Here is a 17,744-nt window from a genome sequence, read left to right on the forward strand (position 1 = left end):
GAATGACAGGTAATTCTCACTATATCTGTAAACAAAGTCATTACATGATTATGTCTGAGCTATGTAAATCTGGCTAGATCAGGACTGATGTCTGTGACGGATCTAAGTGACCAGACAGCTTGTAACCAATGGCACCATTCCACGGTTCTGATATAGATAGGTATACTAATCACTATTTAAACAGCTGAACTCATGCCAAGTGTCTCTGAGGGTGGCTATTCAATGAACCTGATTAGTCTCAATCAAACGTTTATCAGTGGGATCCATACCTTTCACTTGACACCGAACATGAATTCTCTGACAATACCACTCAAAGCATGCTGTTCACCCAGACGTTTTTCGAAGGCATTGATCGTGGTATTTAGTTAACAATCACATCTGAATCATCTATGGAGCTTTAGGTGTTGGCAGTCAGTGACTCGCCTGTCTGCACGCAAAGGGTATTCAGTCGGAGCAGACGACACGGAAGCATAGAAACAAGACGACAGGACCATAGGGAGCCAATTGTAACAACGCAAACAAACTCTTCTTCCGCTTTAAATTGTTTTAAAAAAAATATCTGTTCAGTACAAACGTCTTGACAACGTTGCTTTATGCCAACTGTGGCAGTATATTTTACGCCGTATTTATAAAATCAAATCTCAGACCGACAATACCGTAATATAATTTGTTACATTTCAACAAACATACTTGATTAGGAAATTGATACATTTGAGCGATAATGTTAATATTGATATTTGCAAGTAACAAAATCACACAGGACATGTTTTCCTCTGTGTTATAGTGACTCACTATTGCTTACGTCAAATCAACTGTTGACACACATCAGGTAATGCAGTACAAACCATAACTATATCTAACATCTGAATAATTAAAGCCTATCGAGATATTCATTAGTCAAGCATTACTTGACAATGAAATATATTTGTCTCCGAATCCTAACCACATTCACACATTTCCGTATCAATATTTAATGTATAAGTCACGAGGAGCTTAACTTAATAAACATTATATGTTACAAAGGGACTGGATAAACACGACAATGATGCATTAAAAGCTCTTCCAATCATCATAAAATCTTAAAAAGTCAACAAAGAATCAAATGTATCATATATAAGGAAATAAACAAAGAACAGAGATTGAAAAATAATAATTATAAAAACAAAACCATCAAAGCGTAAAAAGAGTGTTGACGAATTGTTTTGACAGTATAGTTATTCTCGTCCGCTCGGTACGATTATTGGAAACCTTGAGGTTGACCTATACAGTCACTCAACTTATGCCGACCATTTTGAGTATACATCAGACGACATGTTACATGCTAGCAGAACTATAATGTCATAAATTAATCGACAACTTCCTACGAACGCAACTTTAAAGCTTGTTATCACTGTAAACTTCGACCCTTAACGTTTTGTTTTTCTCCACTGTGTCCATATTGTCCGTTTATTTTAACGAACGCCTATGGTTGCTGCTCACATATTCTACTACGCGATTTCAATAAAACATCAAAATATAAAACTGAAAAACACGTTTTATTTAAAAGCTTTCATAAACTCCTACGTTGATTATGAATGTTTCAGTGCTTAAGCTTTGATAATTCAAGCTTCCGGCGTGATCAAGGTCATTTTACTCTGTTAAGGGATATCCGGTTTTCGAGGTCGCTTACGTCAATTCAAATTTCCTCATATACTAATTCACTTGTCTGACTGTAATTCCTGATTCCCGATGGCGTGTGATCAGCTCTACCGACCGATCTTGGATGGATGTAGAAGTAAAATCTATGGTGGCATATTTCTGCCATTGACTTAAGATATGTGACGTATTTTGCGTTACCTGTCAACAATTAGAGTGTTAGGAATTTCTAGGATTGGAACGGCACGGTTAGGACGTGTGACGTTTTTTAAGGTTTTACGTTGGGCGGTCTTACAGTTAGCAAACACACCACAAATTTATGGTACGGATGGTTCTGACCAATTTGAAGCTGTTTGGATATTTCTGTTGTACGCTTAGACTATTGGTGACCAACTCCTGTTATGATATCGAATCAAAACTAGACGAATTTGACTATTCCCACTTTTTGAGTAAGTATGACAACGCTGGAACACAATCTACATTCATTGGTAAAAGAAAGTAAGGGTATTCTCACATTTCACTTTATTTTGTCTAGCTAAAACACATCAATTTCATGTATTTTATTTAAACAGTGATAAATGTGCATACATCATTAGCTTAAAAGCAGTATCAGTCCCAGCTGCTGCAAATATGTTACGTAGTAACTATTGGACTTGGTGAAACATATCATGAAGCATATCATAAGCAGCAGTGTTTCATTATCATTGATTTATCATTTGTGCGGATTCTTCATCTCTCCCAATCTCCTTCTCATCTACCATTTCTGTTTCAATCCTCTCGTCATCAGTTTGTTTTTGGACCTAAACACTGATAACAATAGACTATTACATGTTGGAAATACAATTTAAATCCGAAGTAATGATGTCTTCTTCTAAGTCGCCTAGGCGTTAGGTCGAAGAATTGTAAGTATCCAGGGAGCCAATCATTGGATGTCATCATTTTGATCATTTCTTGTAAGCCTTTTTATATGGCTACACTCAACACTGCGAACCATTCCATCCTGGGTACGATATCATGAATATGTCAATAGGCAATGCTTTGATCGGTTAGCACAATTATCGTTCATCACGACGACAGGGGTTCGATTCAAAACGACCATTAAAGGTAGGTGGTCAACCGCCTCCCAAAGCAAAACTCCAGACCGCCCACGCGAGTTATTTAGGTTTAGGAAATGTAATCAGTATATTTTTGGAGTTTGTTTCATTACAAACACAAATGTACGTGTATACTACCGAATGGTTTCCGTTCGGTATTTCAATAAACGTTAGGAAACTTCGCCCATCAATAAATAATACCTACTAGGGCAAAATGTATACAAAATATGGATTGACAAGGAGACCATTGTAAAAGCAGAAACAAGATACAGTTGTTGGTATAGTGGTTGATATAAATTTAGGAATAGCTTTCAAAAAATTTAAAACGTTCGGAACGGTTTTAACAAAATTATGAAACACGAGCCTTCAAGGTTTCTGTAATATCATTCATGGAATCATATTTATCAGCTTATCTATCTTTACTTATATTGTGATTTTTTCAACTAGATAGCTGCAGCTTGTGATTAACCAGTAATTTAGTGATAATGCGAGCGCCGTAGCCTCGAGCCGAATTTTTCTTGGCGAGGGGTCTAAGGGCCTCGGCCCTAAGTGGGTCCAGGGCAGCGCCCTGGTAGGGGGTTCCAGGGGGGCGAAGTCCCTCGAAAAATGAATATAGCAAATTTGCAATCATTCGGTATCCGACGCGGATCCAGGATTTTAGAAACGGGGGTGGGGGGTGGGGGGTGGGGGGTGGGGGTCCTATAATTTAGTGATAACGCGAGCGCTACTGGAGTCGCCTGCAAAATCAGAAAATGGATAACACAAGGTTTTCCGGGTGGGGGTTATGGTCTGTTCATATGTTCAGACTGGAAGATATACTATCCGGTGGGATTCGTTATTCAGTTGATAAGAACAACATGGCGTCATTACAATTCCCGACATTCAAATGTCGACTGTAAATAAGTATCATATGATATCAGTGCGGTAGTTGACAGTGACATGAGAAATGTCAAAGTCTAAAGTATCGACACATACAATCGTAAAACATCACATCAATACTACAAAGCTTCAGCTTTATTTGGAAAGGAAATTTGGTATCAAGTGACAAAAGCTACAATTCAGTATGTATATGAGTCCCTTTTAGTAACTGTTTCGATAAATTGAATATAATTGGAAAACATTGATTGGTAGCAATCATTCTAACACATGTTAATGCGCGCAGGTATTGTTTTGTATAGTCAATATCTCTGTAAACTAGAGTTCTAATTTAGATGTGGCAGCGACTGTTCTCCGGCATCGCAAAGCAGACAGCTCGTGTATTGGCAAATGTCAAAATGACATTACTTCAACATGCATTTATTTCATATATAATATCGTGTTATTGTATTAATATTATATGATTCAATTAAGCTGATTATCTGAACATAGGGACCAGGTAGCATTTTACAAAGGTATCAACTGAAAACGGTGCGGGGACAGTGTTTAAACTTTCTTTGTCATAGAGTTCTAACAAGACACTCGCGAATTCGAAGGACTATCAATTTAGAATGTATCTTTAGATAAACACATGAATGTGTGTCAAATAAAAATTAAATAAATATCAAAAATTGCGAGGCTGTTTAAAGGTTCAACACAGACCTTAGATAACTAAACATAAATTCCTTAAGAACACACTCTTCATGGAAGCACTGCTACATGTAAATAAAAAAATCTCCACCGGTAAAGCTTTGTCTTATTTCAGCAGTAGATCTTTTAAAGTCCAAATCCTAATCCAAGGAGAGAACGTCATAACGCAATCAACAAAATATCAAGTTTTGGTTATTCCACGTCAGAAGAATTTTGACAAACGTAAGGAATACAAGAGTGTTAAATGGTATTACACTTTGTGCACATAGAGTAAAGATAGACAACAATACCCACTATCGCTGGGATAGAAACATTAACTGCCATATCAAACATTTCAATATGTTTAACGATTTACTAGGGATTCAGATTATAAAGGCAGTATTAAGTTTAAAAGTGCATATGCTATGTTGAGTGACAATATAAACATAACAAAAAATGAAATGAAAACTTGCATACATCTGACGTGCGGAGACGAGGAAGATTTCATCAGATATAGCCTACCAATTATCGGGCTAGTATATAACGATTGAAAGACAATATCTCTCAAACATTTCAAATGCATTAACCGTTGTCAACGCGCTTTTCACCAACTTTTGTTGTATGGGATTAGTGAATTCACTAGTACAACTTCACAGCATCATGCGAACCTCGATTTCATTATGTCAACTCGTAAAATGCAGCCATTCAGTTTATCGATATTTATGACGCTCCATCAAGGGCTACATGACAGGACAATTGTGCGACTATGTTATAGATTACCATATTGTGCTCTTAAAACGAAAGGACGATCTATCACTGGAGTTGAGCTTATAATATGATTCTACGGACATCATCAAATAAACATCCCAAATAATCCGGCTCACATGGCAGAGGGAGAGAAAAGGTAATGAACAATTTATCATGTGTGAAAACGTTCCTAACTGCAGACAAGTAAGGTCCCTTCAGCTCCTATTCCATCAGATCAACCATGCTTTAATTACAATTAATAATTTATTTCAGTATTTATCTTAACTGTTTTGTGCAAAGTGCTGAGCTTATCTTCCCAACACACAGATGAAAGGAAAGGGAAGGGATATGTAAGATAAATATATAGAAGAATGGAAACAAACTCACAGGATAGAAAGGTGTTATGACTCTGGATACAGACTAGACCGACATCACTGCCTATTGTTGTTGGTTTTACGGATCACATCATCAATAAGCCATTGAATTGTAGTAGCACCTGGATATGTATCTCTGCAAGCACTAATGTCTGTCATGTATTTCCTCTAATTGATGTATATCTTCTCTAAACTACACTACAATTCATTAATTCCTATCCATACGTTTTTCAGACTTTATTTTGGAATTCAGCAAATATGATTATGCTATTGTGTATTGTAGTTTTAGTCTGATGTTTATTCTTCATGGATTTTCGGAATATCTTGGCAAATATTAATAGATCCCTCCCTTTACCATCCCTAAATATGCCATTGTCAATGACAAAATTTAATTATCAATCTTTAAGAAATTGATAAGTTACAGTTTCAGTGTAAACAAAAAAAAACATAAAAAAAAAACAAAAAAAAAACAAACAAAAAAACAAAAAAACCCAGAAAAAACAACCTAATCCTTTCAGCCTAGCTAGGTCCAGAATCTATCGATAATCTGCTCTTATCTATACACAAAAAGTATGTCAGATATGTGGTTCATCATTCGCAGGAAGGCGTGATCCGTTATTCAGGATGTGAACACAAACAGAACAGTTGACATATTTCTTTGCGATGTAAGTAAGGAGCAATATAATATGTATTTCCGGCCCAAGGCTAAGACACTTAATTTAGGAGTATCCTATGTTCTATGCTTTTATTGAATTACAACAATACAAAATGGCTACCGCACCCCAATCTCTATCAAAAATCAATACTTTCCTGTATTGACGCTATTCAAGAGGGTCATTTCCTCGAACGATAAAATCACACCAGAATGCCTTTACACAGCCATTCAGCTGTCAACAACAGTAATTTTGACCCGTGTAAATATGGTTTATTGTTTCCAGATTCCACTGAATTTATTGGACTTGAGAAAATTCGAAGCTAGGTTTTGACGTAAAGTAATGCCTCGCTACCATAATTCCTTCTTATTTTGCGTCGAACTAATCACTAGTCAACATAATTATAGCTAATAAACATAACACTTATATATTGAGTGACGGAGTTCGCTTCATATTACATTTGTATATCTGGCAATATAATACAAAGATATGAATTGTGTTTTAGATGAAAGGTTCTGTCATCATGGAGCAAGCGATTGTTTTCTAACCATGCGCCTATTTGTACAATGCACCCCGTAGAGCATTGTATACATCTCGTGCAATGCCTAGGTAGTCGGTGTCGTATCAGAGAGTCATCGTAATGTTACCAAAGTTTGATGCCCGTTCGAATGTATTTATATGAATATCTCAGTAATTTGTTTCAAAATATAGTTATCTTAATATTGGCAGGACTCCACCACTAACCAGCTCAAAGTTAAATGTAAAATCTAAGATTTAGTAGTTAGTTAGCACGCCATTAACATATCAATGTACTCAATTGTTTCTATGACAGGACAGGTATTGCCTAATCCAAAAAAATATAAACATAAAGAGCTTACTCAGAAAAATGTCATTCTGCATTTCGAGTAAGAAAAAAACTGCATGAAAACTTTGATTCATGTGTCAATATTACTATTGGGAATACTCAAACCACGTGACTTCGAATTAGCGAAACAATGTTCTTGAAGCCGTGATACAATGCTGCTACATGTACATACGACAAACAAACTACGTTTATTTTAATAGTATAGCTGACATCTGTATCGGGTGACACTAACGTTAATGCATTCCTTCATTGAGAAAGGTTACATCAATGAAAATTATTCTCGAAGGCAGATTCAGAGCCGATAAGTAAAGGGAGTGTTCATCTTTAGAAAACAATATTGTATTTCTTTCTATCAGCAAAGGCATAACACATGCAGTTCTTGATATTTGCACAGGATTGGTACTGAACTGATAGAGAACAGAGGAAAACAATTAGTAACGCATGTTGCCCTACAGCGGGTACAGATACATATGTTATGAAATATCATATTTCCATGTGAAAAGAAAATTCTCGTCACGATTTTATATTAATATTAATCTTAATGAGACTGAATGATTCACGCTTGTTGTCTATCTTACTGTTGGACTTAATATTTTCCATTCACAGGATCGGATTAAAAAAAACAGAGAATATCGCCAATTTCTAACATAAAATCGATAAAACGAGGACAGAGATAAACTAATATTGCCTTTTGCTTCATCTACGACACCCATCATACAAATGTTTGGTCAACGGGTTAAGTCATAAAAACGTAGCATAAGTGCGGACAGTTCTCTTGTAGTCTATAATCTTTACCTAAGGCGTTGTTGTTATAGACGAGATCAAAATAAACAGGACGATAATTGTGAATTTAAAAGAACTTTTATTCATTACCGTGTCCATGTTCATCAAATGAGTATCAGATGTCGTATGAAAAAAGAAAACAAGCATGCCATAGATGGGAACACAAACTATCTGACAGGCATCACCCTCACCAGGTAGAGTGTTTGTCAGCTAACGTTTTAATGAGCTATCAACGCATTAATAAGCATGCCTAATGTATGTGAAGTAGATATCATCATTCATCTCTTAAAACTCTCAACTAGTAAGTTGATAGGGGGAAATTGCATTTAAATGTAAACGATAACACATGTAACAGTTCAGAGAAATGAGACCATCCGTTCCAGGAGAATAAGCGTCTTTGACTTCGTCAGCAACACCTATCATATGACACTAACTAAATTCGAAACAGATTTTCACAAGAACTAGAATACTTCCAGATTAGATACAGATGTCTGCTGTTGTACAAGATGTATGTATGTATTAATCTTTATCAAACTCAAATATGTATTGAATATATTGGAGATATCATAACTATTCCTGACATTCTTCGCCGGTTTCAAAACCAATTGTCAGTTCAATTCAGCTAGTTACATTATACTGGCATTGTCAGATTGTTAGCATTACAAATTTAAAGTGAGGAAAGATGTATATATATTATATATGAAGGCCACGCTTGATGTTGGGGCCACACCATTTATTTACGAGTAGCGAATGCTAGTAATTGACTTTTATACGAAACCAATGGGAGACAATATACTAGACACATACAGTCGCCGTAGTCATGGAAGCCAAAGGAATAAACCTCATATATAATTAGATTTATTTGTCAGTCAGAGTATGTTTTAAAGCTAATACCTAGTAATGTTATCAGAGTTACATTGTAGTTAATCAATAGCAATGTTTCTCTCGACACCAATATTTAAACAAGTTCTGTTCCGTTGTGACTTCAAGCGCTTTACGACGCCCGAGATGATGTGTTAACGTCAGCTGATTACGAATTCTCCACTGGGCTGTATAGACACTTTGCAACCATCATTCGGGATAAACCTACGGCTAATTGTTCTCTTGAGAAATAATCAAAGCATAAAATTTCCATTTTTCAATCGGCTTGGAGCTGGAACGATTTACTCGTCGAACTTTTCTCTCGGAACAGTGAAAAGAGAAGTAAAACACACTGATACTTGATTCTACTTGAAACATTTAACATTTCACAGCCCTTATCAAATTGGCCAACCGTACAGGACCTTCACTTCTTGCTTGGCAAATCATTCGGATCCCCTTTGTCATACTTGACTGAGCAAAGGTAAAACCAATTCCGCTGAAAGCTAATTTCTAGAAATTTCACTCGCGTTGTTTGTTTCAATTTTACCAGTTATTCACGGAACATTGCATTTGCGTCAAAAATTGTACAAAGATCCTGAAGATAGGTTGGAAAAGTAGCGATTTACAATAATAGTTTGTCCGAAAAACATACACATTATTTACGCTCTAGAAGATTGATATTAGTATTTCAGAGTCCCAGAAGCACCTTTGGGTAGGTATTGTGCTAATCAGCTCACTTAAAACCAACACATTATTCGTGGTTGATCGGATCGCAGCGGAACTACAACAAAAGGTGCGACCAAATAATCGCCTCGAAATCCATCGGTTTTTATTTTCCAATTAATAATTAAATTTGATTTGAGATGTATTCTCTACCGTGTAGAATAGATTTAATACCCCGTACACACGGGTAGTAACTTCCAATATTGACTACAATTGACTACAACACGAATTAAAGTCTGATAGCCCAGCAACAACTATTGGATGCAGCGATTTGGTTTACCGATCACGCACTGCTTGTGTAGAACGATATCTTTCACTATTATTACAAATGCTGCTCTCCATGTTTCTCCGGACTATTTCTATGAGACTAGTACCATCTTTTCTTTTAGATCTAAATCAAACCATATGATTAATTTAACTTACTTTATTACATAAATACAGAACGTAAATTTCTCTGATGTCCTCTTTTACCAGTTTTTATTCCGGAAATATTCATTAGGTTTTTCTACATCATTTGTATTAAGAATCATACGCAGCACTGCCCTGAATTTGGTTTTGGATTCGAGAAGGAAGTTGTATACATTATATATTAACATAGACTGAATGTATCGTAGGGTGTTCGCGACATATAACAGATGGACTGACCTGACACGGATTCAATTTCTGTCAAGTAAAGCCCAAGGTGACCGCTATGGGGTTGACCTGACAGTAGTGAAGACATGTGTTGTAATCAATATCACGATCTTTGAGATCACACACTTCACCGAACACATTAATATTGATTATTTGACTATTATACTAACTTTTACAATGGGATTGATTGGAATCGACCGTTACTATTTGGTCCTAGATTAATGAAACAATGATAAAATGTAGAAGTAATCAAACACAACAGATATAGGTCAAAATGTGCCAATTTCAAAGGCACAAGTAGCGATAGCTTGTTTCATACTCGTTATAACGGCAAAATATGGTTATTATTTGAAGTTGTGTGGTGTCAAATATTTATTTCATTGTTAACAATATGAAGTCCTGGGATCTTTATCTCATTAAAATTGCATTTGTCGTACGGTAAAGCATTAAGACAATACAGAATAAAATTGTGTTCCATTTGCGGTGTTAACAACCCGAATTATGGAGATAATACTTCGGAATGCTGACTTAATAACTCAATATCTCGAGTTTTCAAGTCGTAATTTGGAGTGACTATCTGGTAACAAACACGAAACAGCTATTTTTTTATTCTACATGGTCCCAATGCTCTTCCGTAATATCTTGACATACGTATCATTACCATATATATATATAATTTGATTGTTGTGCCTTTCTTTTAAATTTTCGCAATTTTCCCCCAATTGATTATCAATAACGAGGTACTTTTACTATCATGGCGATAGTCAATTTCCGTGCTATATTGATGTTATCCATAACATATGATTTTAAAATATTTTATATCATTATCAAGAAAGTATTTAAGTTACTATACAATGTATGTCGTGACAATTTTAACAAACCACATTGACGCGTTCGAAACAATAGTATAGACTAAGAACAACTATCAATTTTGCATAATTCTAATCGAAATCTCTTTCATGTGGGGATGAAAGGCTATTTCCGCCATTTGATACAGATGCTGCGGCTTCAGTTGGTTGAGGAATTAGTCTTCCCATTGTACGAGAACATGTAGGGATACAAACGTAGCGATTTACTCAATATTGGTATTCACACAGATTCCGGAGATGATATCCCATATAACGCCCGAGTCTTTGTTGTGCCTTTTGCAAATCGAGAATAAATATCTCTATGACGCTTGCAATTCGGCGGACAACACGAGAAAATCAATTCTTCTCGAAGACGAGAAACTTTCTGTCGCACAATGTGAGAAACATAGCCGAGGGTATACACTAATCTGAAAGCACTAGATGAATTAGTCTCTTAAAGATTAGGATAGGTAGGGGAATTTTAGGACTATATGACGCAGAGAGGATCATCACGAATTCCCAGCCCACATATATATGTATGTATATGTATTGTAACTGTATCAAAGGTAGCATTTCTCTGGTATAGAAACCCGGACAAGGATTTTTAAAATATTTTTTTTGTATGCATTACGAGTTGTGAATCCCACTTCGTCACGTACCAACGTGAACAGAAAAAAACACCACCAAAGCAATGTCTTCAAGTTATATGGACGTTGTATTTAAAAAAAAAAAAAAAAAAAAAAAAGTAGAGTGTCTCATAATGTAACAATAACATGTTTTATTCCCGAGCCGTGATTTATTAAAATACCACTCTAAAAATCCTTGTCCGGCTTCTTCTTTCTTGGAATTATAACACTTGGAAATATACTTCTGGCGGATACATTCGTTTAATTTCTAATCAAAGTCACATCAATTCTGATGGCAGGCAACTTTTTATTTTGAGAACTTTTGATATTGTTAGCAAATACAAAGATACGTTTGTTATCAAACACGTTACTCAACAGATCGGATAAACCCTGTAAAGCTTGAAATAAAAGACACGATATATTCTACAATGCCAGACGCTTACCTTGTCATCTAATTACAATGTTACTTACATAGATATCATATGATGTGTGATAAGTGTGAGGATTTCACTGTTTACAAATCCCAGTCGATTCCTTATTCAAGGGCTTCTTTCATAATCATGTTTGACGAGACAGATGCCAACTACTGACAGGGTTTCGAGAACAGGCTGCTCGGAGAGGTTTATGGTTGACACTGTGATCTGATTTGCAAATAAAAACAACTTCTATTTCCTTATGTAATATGAAGTCACATATGTTTGATATTTGCTCATATACCCCGTGGTTTTGTTCTCACCACCGTAGCACATTTCAAATTTCACTTAATCCGGACTTTATATGGCTGGTATCGTCGATGAAGCAGAAGACGCTTTCTATTCCGAAACACTGGTCTGATTGTATTTGTACTTGTTTTGAAGTCTCAAACCAAATCGATATTTTTGTTTACATTTTGTTTTGTTTGCTCATTTTTTTAGCTTCAATTATGGCTTCATTACGTGATTGTGTGGCAACCTGCTTTTTATATTGCTGTGTTGTTTGTATCCCACGTCGTGTTTATTTGTGTCTGTTGGTCTTGTATTCGTACGGTGCTCGTTCTGTGATTTTTGCGTTTTGCCTATCCCATATAGTTTGTTAGTTCTGTATGTGTTTTTCTTGAGTGTCCGAAGAGTGTGTTAATGTGACGTATGTAGGTATGAAACAGGTTTGACAACTGACGGACAGTACATGACCCGCGCGTTTTTTTTTGTTTTTGTTTTTTTTACTTTTAAATGTTTGCCACAGTTTGGAAGTTCTCCTTTGACCTTCAATTAGAGAAGACGAAGATGTCTATTATTTAAGAATGACGTAGCTCAAGTACAATGTAACTTAATCTTTATTATTTATTAAACAAATTATCGTTTTATCATCGCTTTATTTCTTCCAATATTTATTAGAATATCATCCATATTTACATACTTCAAAACACCGATGGAAGCAAGTCATTGCTGAGAACATCAGGAAATACGATGTAATTATCTTACTATCTGGTTTTTGATTTTCTTTTTATGGTTAAAGTATTGAATGTTAAAAATGACGTTTTCGGTGGTCATTATTTTGTAGTTAAACAAAAAATAAAAACACATACAATATTGAACATCATAAACATAACAAGTACAATAACACCACTAGTGAAAACGACCATGTTTGAAATATCAACATTTGTTTTTGTTTGTGTTTTTTTTTTTTTTCTTTTTAACGTCTCATTCACAGCCAGGGTCATTTAAGGACGTAGCAGGTTTTGGAGGTGGAGAAAAACCACAGGCCTACGGTCAGTACCTGGCAACTGCTCCACGTAGGTTTGGAACTCGCAACCCAGAGATGGAGGGCTAGTGATAATGTGCCAGGACACCTTAACCACTCGGCCCCTCCCTCCTATCAACACACGATACCGAAAGGAAAAATTAATAATTATGGGGAAATGAATCATAAATAATGACATCACCAAGAAATAAAATGTTGAAACATGTTTTATTTAAATAGGTCTGATTTTCGATCCATACCTGCATGGAAAAGTATGGTATACAGTAAAACCTATAGAGCCGTTATGTTGACATCTGCATGTGTTTACGAGGTGGTGAACAAGTCAACGTAGTGTGAACATTACTTAGTGGACACCAGGACCTCCTCAATCAATGACCGAAATAAAATGTAGCAGGTGCGAGAAGTAATAAGAAACCATAGCAACGCGGGAGGTAAATCAGGATTGGCAACCGTACGATTACTAGAAAGCTGAAAGCTATTAGAAATTCTGGCAGTACCAGAGGTGAAAATTGATCAGAATTCAAAAAGCTACTAGTAGCGAATAGTGATTAAAAGCCACTTAAAACTTTCAGACTGCAACAGTTCGAGGGGTGAAAATGATTAAAGGACTGCAGCAGTACTACGGGCGGGAGGCCGATTAAAACGTTTCAGTACTAGATCAAAAACAAAAAGGTAAGGGGCCACAGCAGTATTAAGGGCTGGAGGCAGTCGAAAACCTGTTAGTCCTGGAGACAAAATCATTAAGTAATTGGCCACAGCAGTATTAAGGGCTGGAGGCAGTCGAAAACCTGTTAGTCCTGGAGACAAAATGAATCATTAAGGGGCCACAGCAGTACTATAGGCGGGAAGCAACTAAAACATGTTAGTACTACAGACAAAAATGATAAATTAAGGGGACACAGCATTACTATAGGCGGTAAGCAACTAAAACATGTTAGTACTACAGACAAAAATAATAAAGGGGCCACAGCATTACTATAGGCGAGAAGCAGTTAAAACATGGTAGTACTATAAACAAAAGTGATTAATTAAGTGGCCACAGCAGCACTATGGGCAGGACGCAGTTAAAATAAATAAGAATCAGAGTAGTACTAGAAATGAACATTGATATAGAACCACTTTGACAAAGTTGATGAGAATTACAGAAGAACCTTAATCAATACGTATGCCGAAAAGTTATCTTAGATTGTTAGAAGTCGTATCAGAACTAGTACAAAGACTTCTGAAAAATCCTATAAACTAGTATCGAAAAGTTATTAGAAACCATATCAGAGCAAGTGTCGTAAAATTATCCTTGAGTATATGAGAACTAGTGTCGACAACTAATTAGAAAGCATACTGGAACTAGTATCAAAAGTGATTTAAAATCATACCAAAACTAGTGCCGAAAGGTGAATGGAAATCTTCATAGAACTTGTGTCGAAAGGTGATTACAAATCATATCCGAACTAGTGTCGGGAAGGAATTACAAGTCATATCATAACTACTGTAGAAAGGTGATTACAAATCATATCAGAACTAGTGTTGGAAGGGGATTACAAATCATATCAGAACTACTGTAGAAAGGTGATTACAAATCATATCAGAACTACTGTAGAAAGGTGATTACAAATCATATCAGAACTACTGTAGAAAGGGGATTACAAAACATATCAGAACTAGTGTCGGGAAGGGATTACAAATTATATCAGAACTAGTGTCGAAAGGTGATTACAAATCATATCAGAACTAGTGTCGGGAAGGGATTACAAATCATATCAGAACTAGTGTCGGGAAGGGATTACAAATCATATCAGAACTAGTGTCGGGAAGGGATTACAAATCATATCAGAACTACTGTAGAAAGGTGATTACAAATCATATCAGAACTACTGTCGAAAGGTGATTACAAATCATATCAGAACTAGTGTCGAAAGGTGATTACAAAATCATATCTGAACTAGTGTCGGGAAGGGATTACAAAATCATATCAGAACTAGTGTCGGGAAGGGATTACAAATTATATCAGAACTAGTGTCGAAAGGTGATTACAAATCATATCAGAACTAGTGTCGGGAAGGGATTACAAATCATATCGGAACTAGTGTCGGGAAGGGATTACAAATCATATCGGAACTAGTGTCGGGAAGGGATTACAAATCATATCAGAACTAGTGTCGGGAAGGGATTACAAATCATATCGGAACTAGTGTCGGGAAGGGATTACAAATCATATCAGAACTAGTGTCGGGAAGGGATTACAAATCATATCAGAACTAGTGTCGAAAGGTGATTACAAATCATATCAGAACTACTGTCGAAAGGTGATTACAAATCATATCAGAACTAGTGTCGGGAAGGGATTACAAATCATATCAGAATTAGTGTCGCATCATAGCAGTACTATTGACCGAAAGTGATAAGCAACCGAAACATTCGCGAAAATGTTCTGTTGGTGTTCAGTTGCTCAGGGTCCTCGCAACACAAGGTTCATATGAGGACCGGTGTTAAGGAGACATTAACATTTTAAAAACGACATAGAAAATCAAAGCAGTGTGGGAAAAAGACAGATTTAAGATCCTATATAGCGACAAATGTTTCTTAAAGTGACAGAGTGACGAATAGTAGTTTGATATCAGAAAGGTACCCGTGGTGAAGAGTGATTTTAAGCCTTAGCAGAACTATTTGGGGGGAAAAGTGTTTAGAAACGAGAACAATGCTATCTTTATATTTAGTCATGCTTAGAAACGATTGAAACGCTGGTTGTACGCTACAAGGAACACAAGGGTTACCATGGCAGAGGACTATGCGTGTTGATGAACCATAACCTTGATTGTGGCGGAGACATGTTTTGGAACCGTACGGACAATGTAATTACCTTGCGTTGAAACACATAGCGATATTGTATCAGCCAAACACCTTAGTTTGGTTATATATTGTTCTCCAGCAATTCTTGTTTACGAATACTGTCATATTGATACAATAAACAGGATTTTCATTCTCTTTACATAGATTCATTAGTTTTCAAGACCGTTATTATCATTGTCGTTTGGTTTAATATTACAAATTGAACCTCACATCAAATACCACTTTGATAATTCCATCATAGCTATTAACAAAGGACTGTAACGAAATACGCCAGCATACATTGGCATAAAACCAGAATTTAATTATGTCTTAAGATGATACAAAAATATCATGTTCCTGTTTTAATTAGTCAACGTATGTCTTCTGTATGGCTTTCTGTTTCTCGTCTTAACAATAAGGAACACACACCGATCGAATAAACGATCCTCGTCTTTCAATGAGAGCTGGAACCAACTAGAAAACTATGTTTTCAAACACTTCATATTGTCATCGCTGAATTGTCATGACAACCTTTTGTAATTAGTTAAACACTAAATGATATGCACAACATTATCCTAATTGATAGCATAAGGCAGCTGAATGCCAGTTTAAGGTTCGTGGTATCCTAATGTCTACGTCTTAAATAATTGTAAATAATTTATAAAATTTGTTGCTTGCCGAAAAAAAGAAATCCTTTTTTCTTTTATTTACATTGAGTTTTGTTTAAAAAAAGCTATGAAAACATATATATGCATAGTATGAGCGGTTAAAAAGTTTATACTTAAATGATCGCCAATATTACCGTATCTGCTTCCCGTGTGATTTGAAGTTGGTAGAAAATACACGAACGTATAATTAAGACTATCAAAGTAAAAGGTTGTATAAGTTGTTTTTTAGTAAAATGTGTTAGAGTTGTAGTTTTTTTCCAACCAGTACATATAACTATCTTTTGGCTAGAATGAACAGTGTACGACAACAGATTGTGTGGAATATCAAGTTGAACAGTACTTTATGACAGGTATCCGAAGAAAACCCCATTGATGACTCTTACACGGTCTAATCGAATGCATTCCATAAACTCAAGCGTTCATGTTTATGTTTCGGCAAATCATATCTACATTTTTTATTGATGGAATACTTCTAAAGTAACAAATGAAAAATATAAATATAAAACATCAAAATATTTTAGGACTAGATATTTGTGTGTAAATTAATTGACGTGACGAAGATACGAAAAAAAGAGAGAATACAAATACAAATATTACAAAATATGTCATCAGGTAGGTTTTCGTTTTTGGTAATCAGACAAATAAAAAGATAACTTACCTGTATAGCATTAATCCGGCCACATACCAAAAGAAGGGCTATCGCGAGATTCCACATGGACGCTGTCCGTGATGGCATGTTGTCGCTTGTTCAGGTACGTAGTCAGTCTCTGGTTGTACCACACTCACGCCTGCTTATAAGTAACCGGATTGATCTGTACAGGCTAGGGAGGGAACTGTAACAAAGAGACTGGCTGTCAAACATCAATTAGACCACGCTTAATGAGGCAGTTGTCAGGTGGTCTACACACATAACAATGACGTCGCCTACGCAGAAAATAGTGACATCATCATTTATTGCCAAACTTTCTTTTACTAAGCTGGAATTCCAAAACGTCTTTTATACGCTCGAGAGACCAATACGCCTACTTCCCGAGATAGATTATGAATAAGTAATAGCTAAATATCAATAATAGCGATTGGACTGATACTTCAAAAACTCAAGTAGACTTAGATTAACCAGTTA

The 17,744-nt window shown here is 35.9% G+C and overlaps 1 protein-coding gene across 1 annotated transcript in view; it reads right to left on the minus strand.

Moving 5' to 3' along the window:
- LOC117345282 overlaps window positions 1-17,480 on the minus strand; it is a 30,055-nt gene extending 12,575 nt beyond the window's left edge. Inside the window, exon 1 of the mRNA XM_033908334.1 lies at window positions 17,280-17,480. Within this exon, the coding sequence (XP_033764225.1) occupies window positions 17,280-17,357 (78 nt within the window). The 5' untranslated portion in view covers window positions 17,358-17,480. The remainder of the gene's footprint in view (window positions 1-17,279) is intronic.
- Between the last annotated feature and the right edge of the window lie 264 nt (window positions 17,481-17,744).

The sequence above is a fragment of the Pecten maximus genome, chromosome 16 (assembly GCF_902652985.1).
Source record: "Pecten maximus chromosome 16, xPecMax1.1, whole genome shotgun sequence".
NCBI lineage: Eukaryota > Metazoa > Mollusca > Bivalvia > Pectinida > Pectinidae > Pecten > Pecten maximus.